Here is a 23,555-nt window from a genome sequence, read left to right as displayed (position 1 = left end):
ATTTTGTCTCCTCCTCTCCTCGAAGTCCATGGTGCCATGGTGTACTGTACTCCTCCAGGTTTTCCTGTCCCTGGCTGTTTCTTCCCATGAGGTAGGATCGATGTCAGTTGGAGCCAAGGTGCGCTTTAGTTGATCTTTATAGCGCATTTTCGGGGCTCCTCGTGGTCTGGTGCCCTGGGTCAGTTCTCCGTAGAATATTTTCGTTGGGAGCCTAGATGGATCCATCCTATGCACGTGTCCTATCCAGCGGAGGTGGATGATGGTGGCCTCCACGCTGGTCAGCGAGGCACGTTCTAAGACTTCAATGTTGGTGTTGTGGCTCTACCAGGGGATTTTCAAGATCTGCCTCAGTTTCATTTGTTTGAAGCGTTCTAGGTTTTTAATATCGTTTTTATATAGCGTCCATGTTTCACATGCATACAGGAGCGTGGAGAGGACTACTGCCTTGAACACCATTATTTTGGTGGTCATTGTCAGTGCGTGGTTGTTAAATACGCGGCAGTTGAGTCGGCCAAAGGCGGAGTGGGCTGCCCTGATCCTGTTCTCCACGTCCTTTTTGCTTGTGGGAGTTGATGTTAGGATGATCCCTAGGTAGGAGAACTTGTCCACCTGTTCTAACGGTTGGTCATTCACTGTGGTATTGAAGTTGGGGAGCATCAGTCCTGGTGGATGTTGGACAAGGGTCTTGGTTTTGTCTGAGTTGACTTGCATCCCAAAACGTTCGTAGGCAGAGTTGTATGCATCAGCTAACGACTGCAGGTCCTCTGCCGTCTGACCCGGGGTCGCATTGTCGTCAGCATACTGCAGTTCTCGCACTGCACACAAGGTGGTCTTGGCCCTGCTTCAGGCCGCCGTTGATGGGGAATGGGTCTGAAAGAGAGTTCTGGTGGCAGACTCTCCCAACCATTCCGTCATGGAGGGCACGCACCAGTTTGACAAAATCGGGTGGGCAGCCATATCTTTTGAGGACAGCCCACATGGCAGGTCGAGGAGACTCAATAGGTTCTCTATCAGTCCTGTGGTGGCTGCACAACAACTGGTTTAACACCTCAAGCTCCTTGATGGACAAGTTGTAGGAGGTTGAGGCATTGGTTACTCTGTTTTAATTTGAGTGAATGAATAAGAATGACTGGCTCTTTCTTCTCTTATCCTCCCCTCTTTGGGGAAATCAACATTCAGGGTCCCCTGCAAACCAGACCTTAACTAACTGTAGATAAACCTTTGTTCCCTTGCCTATCCTAGTATTGTGTCAATACTGTTATGTCCCCATACCCTATCGAAGGGGGTATTGGTTAAGTCTTGGTGACCGGGCGATTCCTATGACTCGGAAGAACTAACCTTGACAGTCACATTGCCAGTATCACAAACACACAGCTTGTGTAGGCAGCAGACCATTATAATTATTATTATTATAATTACTTGCTAAGCTACAATCATAGTTGGAAAAGCAAGATGCTATAAGCCCAGGGGCCCCAACAGGGAAAATAGCAAAGTGAGGAAAGGAAACAAGAAAAAATGATATATTTTAAGAACAATGACATTTAGATAAATATTTTCTATATAAGCTATGAAAATTTTAACAAAAGAGGAAGAGAAACGAGATAGAATAGTGAGCCCGAGTGTACCCTCAAGCAAGAGAACTCTAACCCAAGACAGTGGAAGACCATGGTACAGAGGCTGTGGCACTACCCAAGACTAGAGAACAATGGTTTGATTTTGGAGTGTCCTTCTAGAAGAGCTGCTTACCATAGCTAAAGAGTCTCTTCTACCCTTACCAGGAGGAGAGTAGCCACTGGACAATTGCAGTGCAGTAGTTAACCCCTTGGGTGAAGAAGAATTGTTTGGCAATCTCAGTGTGGTCAGGTGAATAAGGACAGAGGAGAATCTGTAAAGAATAGGGCAGACTATTTGTTGTATGTGTAGGCAAAGGGAAAGAACCGTAACCAGAGAGAAGGATCCAATGCAGTACTGTCTGGCCAGTCAATGGACCCCATAACTCTCTAGCGGTAGTATCTCAAGGTGTTAGCGAGGTATAGGATTTCCACCTACCATGTGCACACACACACGGTAATTCCCAGGCCAAAGCCAGATTTGCAGGGACTTCCACTCTCCTAATGAGCGAGTCGGCCACCACAAATAGCGTCGGTTTGTATTTTAGTTGAGGAATAAATGACAAATTTGGAAGTAATTTGTATTTTTCCTAACTATTCAAACCTGTATCTATTCATACAAATTGGCCCAGTCCCACTTGAAGTCCTACCTCCAACCAAATTACTGTAAGGTTCATAGGCCAGGTATGTAAGTGAGAGGGGTAGTTACTACCCCCGCTAACTTGCGTGTAGGTAGTTAACCTTCGCAAAAAGTTAAATGGCTCGTCTTTCAGCTTCTTCAAAAGTAACACCCCTATGAATAGCTGCAAGTTTGTATCGTTATGAAAAATATAATTGACAGTACTTCTAAAGTTGATATTAAAAGAAAATTTGTTATTTTGGATCATTATTGAAAGAGTTTATTTTCTTGTAGGTCACAGATATGGCAGCCTGCTTGGAACTTATCAGTAAGTTGGAGAAGATACCAATCACAAGGGAGGTGTTGGAGGTAAGAGGACTTGTGAATATGTTCTGTTGTTTTTCAAGCTGTTACCATTTCAGTTAAGTTTATGTTTGTCCAAATATTAGATACTGTAATACAGTATTGAAAGAAAAGATTTATATAGGAAGCAAAGTGTTCATACTTTTTATTTAAATTAGATAGAACAACTTGAAAAGTTCTATTTATTGTAGATATGTAATTTCAGGAAATGTGAAATTTGAACTGTAGAGGAGGTTGTTGTGACGTCCAGAAATTATTCCTTGTAAAGCTATCAATTGGACAGTTCCATATTTAGAGAAATGTAGTGGGATGATGATTTCAAGTTGAGAGGATTGAAATCCTAATTCTGTAATGTTACACCAAGCAGGATTCAGACAATGCAAATTTTAGGTAACATTTACAGCACTGGGTATATTTTTAGATTTTTTATCACCTCAGCCTCGATGAAGCAGTTTATTTGAACCAGATGAACTTGTGAAAAATAGTATGTGTAGTCTAAAATACTGTATAATCTGAAACAGCTGTGAAAAATTAGAGCATAGTGAAAAATCAACTGTAGTGTGAAATGCTGTATAATCTGGTACAGCTGTGAAAAATTAGAGCATATTATTATGAAGCTAGGCTAACTTAAAATAGAAATAAGAATTATTTGCAGCTTAAGGTTTTATAAATTTGCAAAGGACCCCTTTCTATCTATTGCATTCTAGTCCAGGAGAATTTTTGATATTAGATTAGTGAAATCTGTTATATAGTCTTTCGAGATGTAGTTTTTAACTTTTCTGTTGACATGAGGTTTCAAAGTTGCTTTGAAAGTCTTCTCTTTTCGCCTACAAATTGAAAAAGTTTTGCTATCCATTTTTAACAAAATGAACATACTTTGAGTTTTGTAATGGTTGTGGTTGTCACCTTTGTAATGGTTGTTGTGGAAATATGTAGTTGTTCCGTAACCGAAATACAAACCACGCTATTTACATTGGGTTTACTTTTTAGCGCAGCTGAAATGACAAGCCAATAGTTTTAACGAGGGTTAATTACCCCCGCGCTAGTTAGCGGGGGGTAGGGGAAGGGTAGCTTGCTTCACTTCACTTTTGGCTCGGCGGTGAACAGACGTGTCTGTTCATCGTCCTCGTTGACAGCCTTTAATCTTTTTTTCTGCTTTTTCTTTACTACAGATTGTGTGTTTGTTTGAAGTTGACTACCGATTATTACTATCTTTACTATGCGTACGTGCCCTGGTGTTGCCGGCCGCCCTTGTGGGACCTTTATGTCGGCCTTGGATACGGATCCTAACACCCTTTGCCCTCAGTGTCGGGGCCGACGGTGTAACCAGGAAAACGTGTAGGGAGTGGTCTGCCTCCCAGTGAGAGAGGTTTGGCCGCCGGCGTAAGAAGAAGTCCAAGAGAGACCGTTCTCCTTTGGGGGTTGCCTTGAAGGAGGAAGGTTCTCGGGACTCTTCTTTCGCCGCCCAAACCTCCTCCGAAGCTCCCCTTCGTCCGGCTCCTAAGGAGAGTCGGCCAAGTGGTAGTGCAGGCCCTAGTTCTGTTTCCCGACCTTGGGTGGGAGGAGAGGGCGTCTCCTCCCATAGCGGGGCGGTTCCCCCTCCTCCGGGGGAGGTTATTGATAACTCATTGTCTAATGATGATCTCTTACAGGTTTGGGCTTCCCTGGGGATTAAGGGCTTGCTTGCCCTCCAGGGTCGCCTTGATTGACCATGTCTCGTTGGGGCCGCCGTTAAGCAGTCGCCGGCGGTAGTAGAGGTAGACCGTCTGTCTATTGTCGACGTTGTGGTGGCAGAGGCCTCCGACGGGGCGGGGCAATCCTCTGCAGGTGCAGTTGAGGATGATGGTGCTGACGGCTCTCCTCCCCCTTCCGTACATCCTTCGAAGGGGGAAGTGAGTCCTACGGGCTCTTCTGCTGTTCAGCTTCCCTCTAAGGGAAGTGCCTTGACTGAGACTCCCCTTCGGAGGACTGATGATCTTCCCCGTGGCCGCCTCCGCCGTAAGGCTCACTGTCCGCTGCGTCGCAACGGCCTCCCTTCCCCTTATAAGGGGGTTAAGAGGCGCCTTTTTGGATCTTCTTCCTCCGAAGGGGACTCTCCTTGTCGTACTCAGCCTACAGCTCCTGCTCCTTAGGACCTCTCTGCAGACCGTTCTCCAACTCCTGCTAGATCTTCACCTTCTGGGGAACTTGTCACCCAACGGGCAACGTTCCTTCGGGGCAAAGTGATTCTTCCCTTTCACGTGCAGTGCTAGCACACAGTCGCTCTCCTGCTCGTCAGCGCTCTCCTGCTCGTCAGCGCTCTCCTACTCGTCAGCGCTCTCCTGATCGTCAGCGCTCTCCTGCTCGTCGGCGCTCACCTGTTCGCCGGAGCTCTCCTGATGTTTGCCCTCCTTGTCAGCGCTCTTCTGAGGACATCCTACATCCTGTGGTTCCTGAAGAGCGCTTAGTGCGCTAGCATTCTTCTGCTCGCCCTTCTGCAGTGTTAGCGCACAGACGCTCTCCTGCTCGTCGGCGCTCTTCTGAGCGTCAGCGCTCTTTTGAGGAGCATCGCCCTCCTGCTCGCCAGCGCTCTCCTGTGGTCTCTGACCATCCTGCAGTCCCTGTTGGACACCCGGCGCGCCATCAGTCTCCTGAGCTCTCTCATCCTGTGTCTACGCAACAGCGTCCGCGTTCTCCAGCGCATGTTTTAAAAGCACATGTTCGCCCACGCGCCTACGATCTTCCTGTTCCTGTTCGTGAATGCGCCGCGGCACCTGTTCCTTCACAGGATCTCACGCGTCGCCCTCCTGCTCGCCAGCGTTCACAGACTATTCTAGTATCGCCTGTTCATCAGCGTTCTCCTACGCGTCAACAATCACCTGTTTATCGGCGATCTCCGGACCGCCTGCGCGCACGCGTTCTCCAACGCTTCGTCGACCAGAGGTTCTGAAAGGTCATGGTTCGCCATCTACTAGCTCACCATCGCGTGATCATTCACCTGCGCGCTATCGCTCGCCAACGCGCCATCGCCCACCTGCGCGTCAGCGCTCACCAGCTCACCACCGATCGCCTGCGATCTTCCTCGCCCACGCGGCAACGTGTTCCCTCGCCATCGCGCCAACACATTCGTTCGCCGACTCAGACACGCGCTCGTTCACCTGTACGCCTGCGCGACCGTTCGCGACGAATTTCGCAGCCAGTGGTAACAGCTGGAACGCGTGTTCTTAGACAGCGCTCGGGATCGCCTCCATCCAAACGTAGGACTGTAGTGCAGGACAAGGAAGACAATGCGGAGAGGTTAGTGCATCATTCTTCCCCCCTTCTTTTCAGGCAGGTACTGTGGTGTCCACTCCAAAGGATCGCCCGATCCCTTTCCCTCCAGCGAGGATTTCGGACTCTGTGTCCTTGGAGCAATAAACTTGGTTTGGTCCTCTGATGCGGGCCTTAATGAGGGTTATGAAACCAGCACTCGCCAATCAGGGCAACAAACCAACGGCTGTCTCTCCTACGCTGAAGAGAAAGAGAGGAGTGGACTTCGTGGTGACTTCCCCAAGGCCGAAGTTGGTTCCCAAGAGGTCTGTTGCGAAGCCCCCTTCTCCTGCTCGAGTGCTTTCTCCTTCTCCCGTGGACGAGGCTTTTCCGTCCTCGGGTGAGTCCAGTGAAGCGGTGTAGTGGTTTGCGGACTGTGGCCAAAGGTAGCACCCAAACTGCCTAGTATCCGAATGCCGACCACAACCCGACGTTCACTACACAACAAACATACAACGGTGGAATACCCAAAAACCTAAGTAACAGTTCAAAGCACTGGGCACCACCCCTTGATTTATAATGGGCAAGGGGACCCAGCTAGATCCTGACTTAAACCTTTGCTTCTCCAGCTTGCTGATCATAAGTATAAGAACATTAGGTGAAAGGGATTATTATAAGTTATTTGAAAGATTAAAAAAAACAGTGGCTGAGTAGGGGAACTCAGTGGTTTAAGGAACTGGAATGAGATGCTGTATTATAAAAAACAAGAAAAAAAAAATTTATTTAACCAAAACTGTTAGGATTACAATTACAGTGACCCATCAATCCAAATAGAAAATTAAAGGCAAAATTAGCATCCCTTTACATCAAGCTTCAGCCACAGGATAACCAGATAAACAAATTTTGAAAAAGAATAAAAAAATTATTCACATACTGGTCACTCACGTTTACTAAGCCATCTCAAACCAACCACCCATAAGAAATATATAAATCTGTGTGACTACTGAACTACAATACTTTCCTCTGAATCACTACTGTCCCTTCAATATCCAGTTCACCACTAAACTGCAAAGTCACTTAAAATTATCAAATTCTAAACGGTAAGGCCGCATACGATGCCGTGCAGGTCTCTGCAGGCCCACAATAACAATGTCAACAACACGAGCAATCGCCAATGGCCTTATAATACATTGGTTGTGGTGTTATTCAGTCAAACACATGATGGTACTTACAGTTCACAGGCAGTGAAAAATGAATACAGAGCAGACACACACACCACTACACACTGGTAACAGGCCATCCACCACATTCATAATTGTTATGAGCAGTACTAGACAGATACTCTGTTCCTATATACTGTACATACAGTGGTCTCGAGTAAATTTCCCTTACAATTGGGAACTTTTGTCAACATAAATGTCTGCCGTATCTGTTCTTTTTTCTTTTCTTGATGAAGGAACCTATTCTTGTAAAGTACAGTACTTCTATTTACTCAAACTCTGGTTACACATTCAAATCCTACAGAGAGTAGGGCGTGCTGCAAAAACAAATGTTGTTAAGACAGTTGGTAGGACCAAACAAAAATATATACATACCCCTTAAGCATATACATTATGCTTGCAAAACATTTAAACCTGTTTAAGAAAAATTTAAATCTTTACAGTGAGTAAAATGTTATAGTACAATACTGGGACAGAATATCAGACATTATGACAAAAGGGAATTGATAATGAGAGTTACTTTAAAACATATATAACCCAAGCTTGTTATATGTGGAAATGGTTTGTATTTTTCCCAACTATTATTAATTTTTTCCACAGCGGTAGTCTTCCCCTCGGCACCAAGGGGGGAGACTTCGCTTCATGGAGGAGAGTTGTCTTGTGAGGAAGGGGCTCCTCGAATCTCTTTGTTGTGGGATCCTGTATTCCTCCCAGGAGGGAATCCAAGGACTCCAAGACCGTCCCGAAATCATCTTCGAGGATTCGCCAGGAACTTGCGGCTCCCCCGGGGGAACGTCCACGCTTCACCCCAGGAAGAGATTCCTGTGACAGGAGACTTAGCTGCCAGCCCGCAAGGGGGAGATCAGCAGGAATCCGAACATGCCTTCTGGCAGGTCTTGAGCCTGATAAGGCAACTTAACGGGCTTATGGACCCCGTGATTGCCCCCATGAAGGCAAAGACACTATCTTGGACGAAGTGTTTGACGTTCGGAAGGCCCCTAAGTCCAGTGCGGCTCTGCCCTGGTCTCTGGGTCTGAAGAGTGCCAGAGCTAGGGCCAACGCTCGGCTCGTGATTCTTGCCTCCTCCAGTCGTTCCTCTGCCGGGAACAAGCTCATCCCTCCTCCTCGTCTTCAGCAGAGGAGGTATTTCGAGATCTTGGGTGAGTCCAGCCTCGCTCTTCCTCTCCATCAGTCCGTGGAGGAGCTGGCGAAGGGAGTTCCCCTTGAGAAGCTCTCTGCCCGGCAGGTGTCGTTCTCGGCTGCAGAGATCCTTAGTTATGAAAAGGTCGCTAAGTGTACCATGCAGGCCACTTCGTGGCTGGACTTTTGACTAGGAACTCTGGGCATCCTATTGCGCTCAGAGGACTTGACCAAGGAGAGCAATAGGAAGGCCCTGGAGACCTTCTTACTCTCGGGCACCAGCTCCATCGAGTTTTTGGCGCACCAGGTTACCACCCTGTGGGCCAACTCGGTGTTGAAGCGGCAGGATGCTGTGGCCGAGAGATTCCATCCGAAGGTCCCCGCCGTGGATGTGTGTAGGCTCCGACATGCTTCCCTTCTGGGGGAAAACCTGTTTGAGCTTCAGGACATGGAGCAAACGGCTGAGAGGTGGAGGAAATCCAGCACGGACTCCCTCCTCCATAGGGCCCTTACAGCTCGGCCCTAGAAGCCTCCAGCTCCGCCGCAACAGCAGCAGCAGCCTCGTAAGGCTCCAAAGCAGGCACCGGCAGTTAAGAAGGTGGTGTCTAAGCCCCAGCCCTGTCCAGCCAAGGTCAAGAGGGGCGGTAAGTCCTCCAGGGGAGCAAGACTCCTAGGGGTGGCAGTCCCCCTGCGTGTCAACCTATGGGGGGATGCCTTCAGCGTTGTGTCCGCAGGTGGCAGCAACACGGGGCCGATGCTTGGACGGTCTCAGTGATCGGCCAAGGCTATCGCGTCCCGTTCACAACATCTCAACCTCCCCTGACAGCGAATCCAGTGTCGTTGAGCTCCTATGCCACGGGATCGGCAAAGGGGCTGGCCCTTCGGGCCGAAGTCGAGACCATGCTCGAGAAGGGTGCTCTCCAGGAGGTCGTCGACGGCTCCCCAGGCTTCTTCATTCGACTCTTTCTTGTAAAGAAGGCGTCTGGAGGCTGGAGGCCGGTCATCGACCTCTCGGCTCTGAACGGGTTTGTCAAGCAAACCCGGTTCAGCATGGAGACAGCAGACACGGTCAGACTTGCGGTGAGACCACAAGACTTCATGTGCACACTGGATCTAAAGGACGCGTACTTCCAGATCCCAATCCATCCGTCTTCCAGGAAGTACCTGAGGTTCTGCCTAGACGACAAGATCTACCAGTTCAAGGTGCTGTGTTTCGGTCTCTCCACAGCTCCTCAGGTGTTCACCAGAGTGTTCACCCTGATTTCATCTTGGGCGCACAGGAACGGCATTCGTCTCCTTCGTTATCTGGACGATTGGCTGATCCTAGCAGACTCGGAGTCGACCCTTTTTCGGCACCAAGACAGGCTTCAGGATCTGGGGATCGTGGTAAACCTCGAGAAGTCCTCTCTGCAGCCGTCCCAACGACTGGTTTATCTAGGCATGCTAATAGACACTAATCTCCACAAAGCCTTTCCATCAGACGACCGGATAAGCAAGGCTGAGGAGGGTGGCGGAACCCTTCCTCAGGCGAGAAGAGCTCCCCGCCCAGTCGTGGTTGCGTCTCTTAGGTCACCTATCCTCCCTGGCTCGTCTGGTTCCAAACAGCCACCTCAGGTTGAGATCCCTTCAATGGCGGCTCAAGTCCCGGTGGAATCAAGGATCCGATTCTCCGGACATTCTGATCCCAATGGGGTCTCTGGAACAGACGGACTTGCGATGGTGGCTGGTCGACGAGAACCTGCGGAAGGGAGTGAGTCTTCTCATCCTCCCCCCGGAATTGACTCTGTTTTCGGACACGTCAAAAGAAGGGTGGAGAGCGCACGTTCTGAAACAGAGGGTCTCAGGCCTTTGGTCAGAATCAGAAAAGTGCCTACACATCAACTTGCTAGAATTGAAGGCCGTCTTTCTGGCTCTTCAGCAGTTCCAACGGTCCCTGGCGGGTCACTCCGTGGTGGTGATGAGCGACAACACCACGGTAGTGGCTTATATCAACAAGCAGGGAGGCACTTTTTCGCAGCAGCTGTCCCATCTTGCAGTAGAGACTGAGATGAACCGAAATCCACTCGATAACACTATCAGCTCGCTTCATTCCTGGCAAGAGGAATGTGCTCGCCGACAGTCTGAGCAGGGCCTCGCAGATAGTGAGTACCAAGTGGTCTTTGGATCCTCAGATTGCCAACAGTGTCATGACTTTGTGGGGTTCCCCGACTGTGGACTTGTTTGCGACAGCATTGAACTTCAAGCTTCCGCTGTACTGTTCCCCATTCCTGGACCCCAAGGCACTCTGGCAAGATGCTTTCCAGCAACGGTGGGACAACATCGACGTGTACGCCTTCCCACCGTTCTGTCTGATGAGAAGGGTGCTCAGCAGGACCAGACTATCGGTCAACTGTTCGATGACTCTGGTAGCTCCGCTATGGCATCACGCGGAATGGTTCCCAGACCTTCTGCAGCTCCTGACGGAGCTCCCAAGGAAACTTCCTCCACGACACGAGCTTCTCAGACAACCCCACTGCGGCGTCCCTCACAAGGCCATCGGCGTCAATGACCTCAGATGTCAGGATGCCTGAAAACTTTAAATCAATCAATCACAAGGCCGTAGCCTCGCTTCGGTTTCAGGATCGCGAGTCTCCGTTCTGTAACAAGCGACCCAGACCAGCTGCTACTATGTCCAGTGAGGTGTCTGAGGCACTACTTGAAGAGAACAGCTGCAGTCCGTCCTCAAGTGCGAGCTTTGTTTGTGAGCACAGGCAGGACTAAGAGGAGGGTCACCAGGAACACCATCTCAGCTTGGATTCGAAGAGTTATCCACCATGCCTTGAATCCGGACCCTCCTCCATTACGTCGCCCTCGGGTACACGATGTCAGGGGTATTGCTACATCCCCGGCCTTCAAGAGAAACTTCTCTGTGACGCAGGTACTTCAAGCTGGGGTCTGGAAGCGTCAGACGACCTTCACAGCCCACTACCTGCAAGACGTGACCCACAGGACCCTCGATACGTTTTCTATCGGCCCTGTGGTGGCTGCACAATAGCTGGTCTAACCTCAGGCTCCTTTTTGGACAAGTAGCAGTAGGTTGAGGGCGTTGTTACCCGGTCTTAGTCTGCGTGAATGAAAGAGTATGTCTGACCCTTACTTTTTCCTTCATTCTCCCCTCTCTTGGGGAAGCAGCATCCTGGTAAATCCTGAGAAGTCTTCTCTGCCTCCATCTCAAGGACTGTATATCTAGGCATGATATTGGACACCAATCTCCACAAAGCCTTTTTGTCAGACAACAGGATAGCAAGGCTGAGGAGGGTCACAGATCCGTTCTTCAGACGAGAAGAACTACCAGCCCAATCGTGGTTACGTCTTCTCGGACACCTTTCCTTCTTGGCCTATCTTGTTCCAAACGGCTGCCTCAGGATGAGATCCCTGCAATGGCGGCTCAAGTCCCGGCGGAATCAAGGCCTCGATTCCCCAGACATTCTGGTTCCTATGGGTCCTGCGGAACGGACGGACCTTCTGTGGTGGGGGACGGAGAGAAACCTTCAAAAGGGAGTGGATCTTCTCGTCCTCCTCCCGGATTTGATGCTGTTTTCGGACTCTTCAAATAGAACGATTGGCGGGCCCACGTTCTGAACCACAGGGTCTCAGGCCTCTAGTCAGAATCAGAAAAGTGACTACACATAATCTGCTAGAATAAAGGTTATATCTGGCACTTCAACAATTCCAACAGATCCTGGCGGCCCACTCTGTGGTGGTCGTGAGCGACAACTCCACGGTAGTGGCTTATATCTATAAGCAGGGAGGTACCTTTTCGCAACAGCTATCCCATCTTGCAGTAAAGATACTGAGATGGACCGAAGCCCACTCGATTCCACTAATGGCTCGCTTCATTCCGGGCAAGAGGAATGTGCTCACCGACAGTCTGAGCAGAGCTTTGCAGATAGTGAGTACCGAGTGGTCTTTGGATCCGCTAGGAGGGTTCCCCGTTTGTGGACCTGTTCGCGACAGACTTGTACTTCAAGCTTCCTCTGTACTGTTCCCCAGTCCTGGACCCCAAGGCACTCTGGCAAGATGCCTTCCAACAACGGTGGATCAACATTGACGTTTACGTCTTCCCACTGTTCGGTCTGATGAGAAGGGTGCTCAACAAGACCAGACTATCGGTCAACCTGGCAATGACCTTAATAGCTCCGCTATGGCATCATGTAGAGTGGTTCCCGGGCCTTCTGCAGCTCCTGACGTAATTCCTGAGAGAACTTCCTCCACAAAAGGAGACCTCATTCCAGGACTCCAAGCAGCAGAGGTGTCCTGGCCTTGATTAGAGGTCTCCTGCTCGTGTCGGCTTCTGCCAAGAGTCAGGAAACCCTTAACGTCTATAATTCAAGTCATGCTCGACCTAGTTTCTGGCAGCTCAGATCCCGGAATCCGAAATCTTCAGTCTGGAAGTCCTTCACAACCTCACCAATGATCCAGATCAACGGTTGTTATGCCAAAGAGAAACAGGAGGCCCTTTCTGAAGGAAACTATGAGAGCTCGCCGAAGTGTCAACACTTCATCAGCACAGGGAAGGTCATTGACCCCGCACTGAATCCAGGTCCTTCCTCGACACCTCGACCCAGAGCTCATGACATCTGGGGCATTGCTACATCCCTGGCGTTCAAACGAAACCACTCTGTGGAGCAGGTTCTACAGGCTGGCGTGTGGAAGCGACAAATGTCCTTCACCGCCCACTACGTGCAAGACTTATCCCACTGGAGACTATACCTTCTATATCAGTTCTGTGGTGGCTGCACAGCAACTGGTTTAACACCTTAAGCTCCTTGATGGACAAGTAGCAGGAGTTTGATGGGTTTGTTTATCCTGTTTTAGCCCGAGTTAATGAATAAGAATGACTGGATCTTTCTTTTCTTTATCCTTCCCTCTCTGGTAGGGGGAATCAGCATTCAGGGTCCTCTGGATTGCTGACCTCATGCAACTGCAGGTAAACCTTTGTTCCCTTGTGTAACCTGGTATTGTGTTAAAACTGTTACGTCCCCATACCTTGGTGAGGTGATATTGATGACCTCGGACGATTCCTATGACTCGGAAGAACTCTTACCTTGACAGCCACATTGCTAGAATCCCAAACACACACCTTGTGTAGACCGCAGACCATGCTTAGCAAGGTTTTAGTGAGGTGTAGGTTTCCACCTATATGTGCTGACACACAAAGGGGAATTCCCGGGTAAAAGCCAAAAAGCCAGATTGGCAGTGACGTCCACCCTCCTAATGGACGAGTCAACCCCAATGAATAATGTTGAATTATATTTCAGTTACGGAACAAATGACAAATTTGGAAGTACGTAACTTGTATTTTTCCTAACGATACAAACCTGTAGCTATTTATGCTGATTTGCCCGCCAACCCACTTCCCCTTGAAGTCTCTCCTCCATAATTATGACATCCAATGTGCCATTCATGTGGGTAATTGAAACACAATAATTTCATTGTTCAATTTTGCATTTTTACACTTTGTGCATACTGTACAGTATGGTATATGGAAATTTTAGTGTATTGGGTAAATTAATATTGATTTTGTATACCAATCCATGAAGTGATTGTCTATATGTGAATTTCCATCTCCTGACATTTACCAATTTATGGCAAATGAAAGGCCCTGGATTGGCTTCTGTTTACTGTTTAATTTTTATTACTTCATAGAGGCTAGTAGCTATTATTACTTTAGGTTCTTTTTTTTTTAATTGCTCACCTACAGTACTTCTCAAAGTTTTTGTGTGTGAACCATCATCAGCTTATTTCTGTGATAAATTTTCACGATTTGGTGAGTTTTGGAGGGGTTAAGTTGCAGACCTTCCCATGGTTTATGTTCAAATGCTTGACAAGTGACAAATGAATGGGGAAAATTCTCACCAAATATGAAATTTTGGCTAAACAATTATTTATTAGCAAAAATATTGTATATTAAACTGAGATTTTATTATAAACCTCACATTGAATATTGTACAAATTTTAAACATCCTTGTGTTATAGCTGCAATATCCTTGGCAATGAATTGTTCACATTTTATGTGGTAAGGGTTACTGTACACAGGGTAGATTTGGTAAATTGCAAGGTTAGTCTGTTGTTTTAGGGGTATGATATCATTAAGCATAGGACTATTCCCTGAACAGCTTTCCAGTTTTCTTGAATCAGTGCTTTGTTTATTTAAGGATTTTGAAATTGACTACCAAGGAATATTTGTACAGAAATATACCTATGAATACAGTATTCATACTTACCATTATAACTAGCTAAGAATTGCATACATTTTCTGCTCGTTTACATAAAGAAGGTTTTTTTTTTCATAATAAAATCATCCCAGTTTGCCCCTTGTCACTTGGCATTTTGAAGTAAAGTATTGTGTTAGCTAGATTTTTTTTCTTTAGAAATAGAATAGGAATTCCAGAGAATTTCATTATCTTCAGTGTTTTTTTTATCCTTATACAAATACAAACCCTCCTTTAATAGCAGTATTTGCTGTTAAGATTTATAACATGGTGTGGGCAATTATTGAGGAACACCCCTACGTATTTGCAAGGGATATTAACAAAGAAATATTTTACTGTTTTCCCGATCACTCTAGCTGATCGATTGTTATGTGTAATCTACTAACATACACTTTCTTGTTCCTGTTTGACAGCATTCTTGTTGCTGTATATTCCCTCTTCAGTGGGAAGACGTGTTTGATGCTGCCGAGTTAAAGGGTAGGGTGGCCCCCCCCTACTTCTTTTGTCAGCATCTTCCTGTCTCTGGAGGGCACTAGAGGCTTATCACTTGGTGGTACTATACTGTCTCTTCAAAGAGTTTTTAAGGATCTCCTTAGACTGTTGTCGCTTTCGGTGTGAAAGCCACACAACTTGGTCTTTTCACTCACTGTCAGTGAGAATACAAACTGTCCTTGCGCCCCTTTCGAGGCTGGATCTTTGGAGGCTTTCTGAGAAAAGAGAGAATTTAAGGGGATATGAAGACATGCGTACACCACAGAATGCACTCGCTCTTCTGTAGAGCGTTCTGATAAGGTTGACCCCCATCCTCAAGTGCGTGCGTGCGTCATTAAGCGCATCTAACTTTTAGTTGAAGACCCTGCACTTGAGGTTATTCCTCAAAGTATATTACCATGCCCAGTAAGGAGTTTGAGGCTCCACCACAAGAGAGCAGCACCTCATCCCCGAGTGCCTTCTCTTTTCATCAGGACTGGGGGAAATAAGAGGAGGATCACCCAGTGCGCACAATGTCAGGGCCATGGCTATGCCCCAGGAATTACTCTGCGGCGCAGGTTCTGCAAGCGGGCATGTGCAAGTGTCAAATAACCATCACCGCCCATTACCTGCAAGACGTAACCCACAGGAGACTCGATACATACTCTAAAGATCCTGTGGTGGCTGCACAACAGCTGGTTTAGTACCTCAGGCTCTTTAATGGACAAGTAGCAGAAGGTTTATGGCACTGGTTTCTCTGTTTTAGTCTGAGTGAATGAAAAGGAATTTTTTTCTTTTCTTCATCCTCCCCTATCTTGGGAAATCAGCATCCTGGGTCCTCTGCACAGCTTACCATTGCTCCCTTGTGTAACCTAGTTTTGTGTCAATACTGTTACATTCCCATACCCTGGCGAGGTAGTATTGGGAATGTCTGGGTCTCTGTTATTTCCTACAAGATTCGGAATAACTAGTACTCTACCTTGACAGTCACATTGCTATTATCTCAATACGCAGCTTGTGTAGGCCGCAGTCCATGCATAGCAATGTTTAGTGAGGTGGTAAGGTTTCCTTATTTGTGTACCAACCTACACATAAGGATGCCCTGGGCAAAGCCAAAGTGGCAGGGATAGCCACCCTCTTAAGGGTGAGCCAATGGAACAAATGACGAATTTGGAAGTAATTTGTATTTTTCTTAATGATACAAACCTTTAGCTATTTATACAGATTTGCCCGCCAACCCATTCCCCCTTGAAGTCATACTTTAGACCAAGATGAGGCACAGTCACAGGTGTGTGTGAGAGGGGTAGCTAACTATCCCTTAAACCACCTCACACACACACACCCGTGCGCTAACCAGTGGGTTGGGTATTTAACCCTCGCTAAATTTTAATGGCTCGTCCTTTCATCTTCGCTGGAAGTAATACTGTACCCTTATAAATAGCTACAGGGTTGTATCATTAGGAAAAATAAAAGTTACTTCCAAATTTGTCATTTTATAAGTAATTAGTATTTCTCCCAACCAATGCATACAATCCTGATTCTACAAGCTTGCCTCAACCACCCCATAAGCTCTAAGGGAAGGTCAGAGTGGCTAATCAGTGTATTGGCTGATGGGCAAGTCTTCCCTCCCACCCATTGGTTACTACAGACACCTCATAAATTATAATATCCTAGTTCCATCAAGCTAAAAACTATTAAATAACGGTCAGTATAAAATTTATTATAAACGTAACTATTATTTTATCTTGAAATAATTGTGCTTCCATTCCTTCTTTGTACTGTACAGTATAACAGAAGTTCTTTAAGGGAGCCGGTTGTTTTTAATGACAGGACTTTGACATTCATACCACTTAATAAGGTGACTTAAGAACATCTCCATACTGCATGGGATTTTTGCCTCTAACCTTCGGTTTTGCGGCGCTAGGGCGATTTATCCTAAAAATTAGTTTTTCAAATTCTATCTCAACCCTTGATAATTATTACTAAGACCTAGGATTACTACCTGACGTAGTCCTCCAATAATATGGGTTTTTTTTTTTTTTTCTAAAAAAAAAATTTTCCAGATATGAATTTTTTCATTATGGTAGAAAAATAAACCCTAAAAATCAGGAGAAAAAATATGAAACAAAAATTGGAATAAAGGGCTTCATTTCATTGTTGTTTAATGTATTTCTAAGTTCTATACCAAATTTCAATGCTATATCTAAAACTAAGGGAGCTTATTGAATTTGAAGGTCAATAAGTATAGTTTTGAGATACGGGGGTTCAGTTTTTCTTTGTACAGTATTTTATTTTTACAAGGACAATATTAATAAATCATGATTATTATGAATTTTTTGTTCGTTTTCGGGTAATAATAAAAGAAAACAGTTATTTATCATAATTTAATCATAAATGACGATCCTTTAGCTCAATATCTTGCTTCTTTTGACTCCTGTGAGGCAAGGCGGCCACTCCTCTATCCACAACACTCACTTTCTCTCCCCCTCTTTGCACTACCGATATTACCCTCTTCTAAACTCTTATTAGGGCGAATTTTCTTTTTTCTTGTGTTAGCAACTGTTGAAGTTGTCTTTTCCTCTTTGAAATGATAAAATTTTTGCCGAAAACAAGAAAAACAAATGTAAGAATAGTGAATGTCAGAGGGTGTTCAAAGTTTTTCTTTGTATTTTTAAAAAGACAATATTAATAAACCCTGATTATTATGAATTTTATGTTCCTATTTGCACAATATCTTGCTTCTATTGCTCGTGTCAGGCAAGCCCTTCGCTTTTCCATCCAAACAACTCTCTCTGTACTAGCGATATTACCCTCTTTTGAACTGTTAGTAGAGCAAATTTTCTTCCTAAATGTTAGCAAGATGTTGAAATTGTCTTTTCCTCGTTGAAATGATAAAATTATTGCCGAGAATGAGAAAAACAAACGCAAAAATTAGTGAATTTCAGAGATCAAACACAGGCATTATACTCTCAGGTTTGTGGTAGGACTGAAGGGTAAGGGTGTAATTTACGTCTGCAACTCATAGAAGTTATACAGATGCCATTTTACAATTTCTTTTGTATTAAAATGTAATAATTATTAAAATTTACAGTAACAGAAGAAATACTGCATTTTCTTGTAGGGAACTATGTTTATGGTTTATTGAGTTAATTTTACTACTTTTAATTACCCTGTAACTATGAAAGTAAGAGGAATTTTGACAAAATATTTCTTATACGCATTCTCCATTGCCATACGAAGCTCAGTGAAATTTTTCAGGATTCTGTGTTTTTCTTCCCCATATATTGGTATTTCGGCCGGCCCCCTTGATGCAGTAAGGGCTGAAACCAACAGCAGTTGGCCAAAGAAAGCACTTCAATGGTGCGTTTTGAATATTAATACATTTAAAATTTTAGGTTTACCCCCAACAGATCCATATTTATCAAAGTCAGGAATAACAAGTTACTGCACTTCTTTTATTTATATAATTATATTGTATTTTCACAATTTTGCTTGCCATTAGAAAGCAGTGTTGAACAAATTGGAATGCATAATCACATTGTATTTACATTTGTTTTTCTTTCAGTCCACCCGATTAGGGAAATACATCAATGACATCAGGCGCAAAACTAGCCATCAGGAACTTTATCGAAGAGCAAAGGATCTTGTTCGGAAATGGAGAAAAGATGTGCTTGCAGATGGTGTTAATGGGGCAGCTGGGTCAGGACCTGGACCTGGTGGGACGGGTGGAAGGGGAGCTGGCAATGGACATCCCCCAACTTCGCCATCATCCCTACCGTCCAGTGGCAACACTAGTCCAGGAATGTCTGCCCCTACAACTCCCTCCACCCTGGCACAACGTACTCGCACTGCCTCACCTACCTTGACCACCGCCCACCCGTCCCGCCCACTTAAGCCTGTCTCTCCTGCCTTAAGGGGTCGTGTTCTTAGTCCTGGCCTATCTCCTGCTGCAAGTGTAGCTGCGTCATCAGGTACTACTCCTCCTATATCAACTCCTACACGCTCACGATCCCAACCACACTCTCCAGCTATTAATCCCAGTGCAAGGCAAGCATCCCGAGCTGATGCTTCATCTTATGCTCCAAGCATTGAAAATGTATCCAAAAATAATGCTGCCAATAAGAGGCTGAGAAAAGATGAAGACGAAATTAGTGATATTCCACATTCAAAGCGGCCTAAAAACAGTGTAACCAATGGTTTTGATGACGATAGTAGAGACAGTTTTTCCAGTGTTTTAAGTAATGACTGTACTTCTAAAGTAACTAGTGTGGGCAGTGAAGGTAATAGAAATAGAAGAATAGCTAATGCACATAGTGTTTCAAAGAAAAAAGCTGCAGAGTCACCAGTTACAAACACTTCAGATCCACTCAGACAAAAAATGGCTGCTTTGCATGCAGCTTCTAAGGCCTCAAAAGTAAAGACTACTTCTCAAATTGTTGCTGAACTAGCTGTGAGAAAAGGTGATAGTAAATTAGCTGAGAGAGCTTCTAAGTTAGGAGAGCAACAAATTAGAGAAATCCCTAGTCCGGGAACAACATTAGGCAGAACATCTGACCATGCTGTTGTCACGAGGAATAAAATGGATCACATGCAGCGTTTTCTTAGTTCCCAACCAGACCCCAATATTGATCCTTCAGATGAATTCCCACCATCAGAAGAGGACGGAAGCTCAATCTCCACAGAAACAGAAGGTCAGGACACAGTCAGTAGACCCATAACTCCAGCACATGGCTCTGGCAACCTCCTTCCACCAGTAGTCACATTATCTAGTAACCTGGATCTCCTCGGCATCACGGAGGATGAAAGTGCCGAGGAGATTCTTGCTCGCCTTCCTCCAATTGATCATAACAGTATTGTATGGGATGACTCGGATGACCAAGAGGAACAGGAGGGAGAATTGCAGACTTATGTACCAGAGGAAACAACATTTGATGAGGAAGTAGAAAAACTAGTGAGACAATCTAGAAAAGTGCCAGAAGAGGAAGTTAAAACCTTACACTCAACGAATTTGGAGTGTCAAAATGGTAATTTTGACATGGACGGTAAATTTCGAGAGTGGCATGAAGTGATTAACAAAAAAGGCTACCAAGATGACCCTTTAATAGTGCTGCCTTATGTGATAACAGATTTTTGAAACACACAATACAGTGAAATAGTGTATGGTGGTCTAGTGTTACAAGAAGGCCATCTATTTAAAACATGGTTGTCGCACTTAAAGTTTATCTTACTACAGTCACCTTAAAGTCCAATGTTGGTCTGGTAATTTATGCGTGCTCTATCCTTTTGTTATAATTGGATGATGTACTACAGACAAGTTGTGTACTATTCTGCATTACTGTCAGGATTTATAGTTGTTGACACTGATAACCTTTGCTTCTGTTGCTTATGTTAGCCATTTTGTTTTTGAAGACAACCTCAAAAATATACAAGACTTAGATTTAAGTATATACAGTGCCTAAAACTATTTGGCTAAGTTTTTAGCTGCAGCAGAAGTGTAAATCGAGTAACGCAACAAGTCAGTACACGTAACAGAAATATAGGGAAGAATGTACATAAAAATGCGCTCTTGTAACTAAAAGCTTAGTCCAATGAAACTATCAATATATTATGAAGTCATTGTGGTTGCCTTGAGTAACGTTTCCATATCCTAACTGAGAATAGTATACATAAAAAAGTTTTATGACAGTGAAGTTTAATAGCTGGTATGTATGAACCTGAATAAGACATAGGGCAGAATGGGCAAATTCGGTATGATATCCAAGATAGACAAGTGCGGGGAAGGATAATAGTCATGTGAACCCTTGTGTGAGCTTTGACATGGGAGCTTGGTCTATAAAAGCAATGCCAGTTGGACAGACGACTGATTTTGGTTTGTCTTAGGGGCAAGTAACAACTCGGAAGAGTAATGGTGGGCTTTGCTTCCAAGTACCCATTGCTAATTAGTTAAGTGATGTTGCAAGAGATCTCTCCTCCATTTGTAATGTCCCCATTTTATATACTGTGATATATCCTACATTAATTTTATGTTAATTTTAAGTCTTGTATAGCAAACTGGTCATTTATGTGGACTTAAATGTATACAGAAGGTTAATTCAGTTTTTCCTATTAACCAAATTTTTTGAGAAATGGGGCTAATGGATTCTGGTCAGATACTTTTCCATCTCTTGCTCCCATTTATCTAATTACATAAGCTAGAACCGAGGTTTCACACCCACCCCACAAATGAGCATTATGATTAATATGCTTTAATTCTTTTGACAACTGGGCCAGCCTTTGCCCCCCCCCCCCCTTTATTTGCTTGTATCATCAAGTTGTAATAACGGTTTGATTTTTATTTATACAGATTCAGTGTTATTTTCAAAATGATTATACTTTAAATGCTTGTTGTTATGTTCAGAAAACTTTCATGATGCAAGCTCTGTTGACTTTTTGATAATTGTGTGAATGACTGTGTAGAGATGGCACAACGCTGTAATAGTTTCACATCATCTGGCTGGTTGTCGTTTGTCTGTGATGGAAGTACTTGTCTTGAATGGAGAGTTTGCTACAGGAGTCAAGAGGTCAATGATGCTCACATATATTATCTTCACATGCCAAAGATTCAATTTACATGATCTGTACATGAACCTTTGTTTACAAGGATCTTCCCGTGACTCAAAGTTGCATTCCTCTTCTGTGAAGTAAGAGAGCATTTCTTTGTTTGAATGATTTTTATTGTTTGCTGGATAAACTGCTGCCTTAGCACATTTCAGATTTTTTAATGTTAACCAAATGACCACAGGGATGCTATCAAGAAGATTGAGATTCAAAAGAATAAATTTGTCTTATGTCCTGGTAAGTTTGCACTTGGCCAGATATTTACATAATCCAGCTTTATCTCGTAGATTAATTATGCAAATCATCGTTTGAAATTTCTTACAGGGTCAGTTATGTGTTCTTTGTTATATTAAGAAAGTGAAAGTTAAGTCAGAAATTTGGTTGGAGTCTCTCATGCTGTGCTGCTGAGTATTTAGCAATGTTGATATACTTTAGAAAACGCCTTCCCTTTGCAGCTTACAGGAGACATTCGATCATCAATTAAGAAATGAGGAGATTCGCAATCCTGTATGTGGCATATTCAAAGTATTCCTAGTTTTTCTGCTGTGTGATCTGACACATTAACTTTGTAGGTAGTAATGTGTGTATATATTTATATATACTGTATATTGTATATATATATATCTGGCAACCATTTCACTAGATACAAAATATGGCCTGGACTATGCAACTTCATAATGTAAATCTGACCTCCCTTTCTCCCACCTCAAATAGGAGGAGTTGTGCTTTTCATATCTTGTGTTCAGTCTTCACAAGAAACAGTTGAAAATGATTTAAAAGTGCTATGTTATTAGCACTAAGCATACATGCTTCAGAATGGAATATTTTGTGAAGAAACCGTTTCAACATTTTAAAGTTTATGCAGATATCTTTGATCATTTGTGATAACAGTTAAATTTAGGCATGTTATGGCATTAAAGGTAAAATTAATTTTCCTTGCATAGCTACAGCTTTATTTTTCAAGTTTTGTCCTTTGATCAAGGATTGTGTTGTAAGTGCCAACAGTTTAGCTGTGCTAAATGGAAGTGTATTTTATCATAGAAAAAAATGAGGAAGTAATTTTCTTGTTTATTATGAAAATGCCATTTTAAAATGTTTTTGATTAATTTAAATTGAAGCAATGTTTGAAGTGCCATTTTTAGTGGAAAACTGTAAAATCCAGCTTTGGTTGGAAATTGATCAGTTTGCAATAGGAAGCTAATGATAAGCAAATATCTCCACCTGTATTTATTCCCTGTGGAAACATTTTTTTGTTAATCACGGAAATAATATTTTGAGGGAAAGGAGAAATCCGACTTTATTGTCGTCATGGGTATTAGCTTTTGTAATTAAGAATAAGTAAAAGTTAGACAAAGTAATCGAGTCTATTCCAATTTGTTGAATTTATTATTTCTTGGCCATAAGTTTATTGTCTCGGCTGCAAGATTTTGACCAGTCTTCTTCATTGCAAAAGTATCATCCCTTATGTTATATTTTGTGAATTTTTATGAAAATTCTTTATTAAGAAATAGAATAAGCATTCAAAAAGCTTTCCCGGATATTAGTTTATTGTTGCATAGAATTGCCTATTTTGTTTGGGTATCCACTGGCATACCAGTGAAGAGAATAGAAAATGCAATTGTCCATTGCCTCACAGTTGAAATACTAAGATGTTATCAATGTTTTGTAATTTATAGTTTTGTTGAAAGGATAATATGGATTCATTCCTATAAGAATAAAAAAGAAGTCCAATAAATTGATAACAAAGCCTGTGTTTTATTTATGGCAGAAAATTATACAGTTCCTTTGAATTTTAGAGCTACTAAATTCAATGCAATATAGGTTTTAGATACTAACCATACATTAGAATTTTATTCATTTAAGCGTTGAAATACAAAAAAAATTAAATCAAGTAACTGTTATGAGTTGTCTGGCTGTCATTAGTTTTACTGTTCCACTGTGTGTGATTTATCATTAAAATGCTCCTTTTTACATTTTTAAGACTTATTTTTCTCCAAATTGACAGAAATTTATGTGCCAGATCCATATACTGGTAAGTCATCCAAGTAACTAT

At 43.9% G+C, this 23,555-nt stretch overlaps 1 protein-coding gene across 7 annotated transcripts in view; it reads left to right on the top strand.

Moving 5' to 3' along the window:
* LOC137620547 (mediator of RNA polymerase II transcription subunit 26-like) overlaps positions 1-23,248 on the top strand; it is a 124,060-nt gene extending 100,812 nt beyond the window's left edge. For all 7 annotated transcript variants that reach the window (XM_068350782.1, XM_068350781.1, XM_068350778.1 and 4 more), the window contains 2 exons: positions 2,524-2,598; positions 18,471-23,248. In XM_068350782.1, coding sequence (XP_068206883.1) covers positions 2,533-2,598; positions 18,471-20,039 — 1,635 coding nt within the window. In that variant the 5' untranslated portion in view covers positions 2,524-2,532 and the 3' untranslated portion in view covers positions 20,040-23,248. The remainder of the gene's footprint in view (positions 1-2,523; positions 2,599-18,470) is intronic.
* Positions 23,249-23,555: the final 307 nt, after the last annotated feature.

Source organism: Palaemon carinicauda, chromosome 27 (genome assembly GCF_036898095.1).
Source record: "Palaemon carinicauda isolate YSFRI2023 chromosome 27, ASM3689809v2, whole genome shotgun sequence".
In the NCBI taxonomy this organism is placed as follows: Eukaryota; Metazoa; Arthropoda; class Malacostraca; order Decapoda; family Palaemonidae; genus Palaemon; species Palaemon carinicauda.
This window is presented reverse-complemented; position numbering and strand designations above follow the sequence as displayed.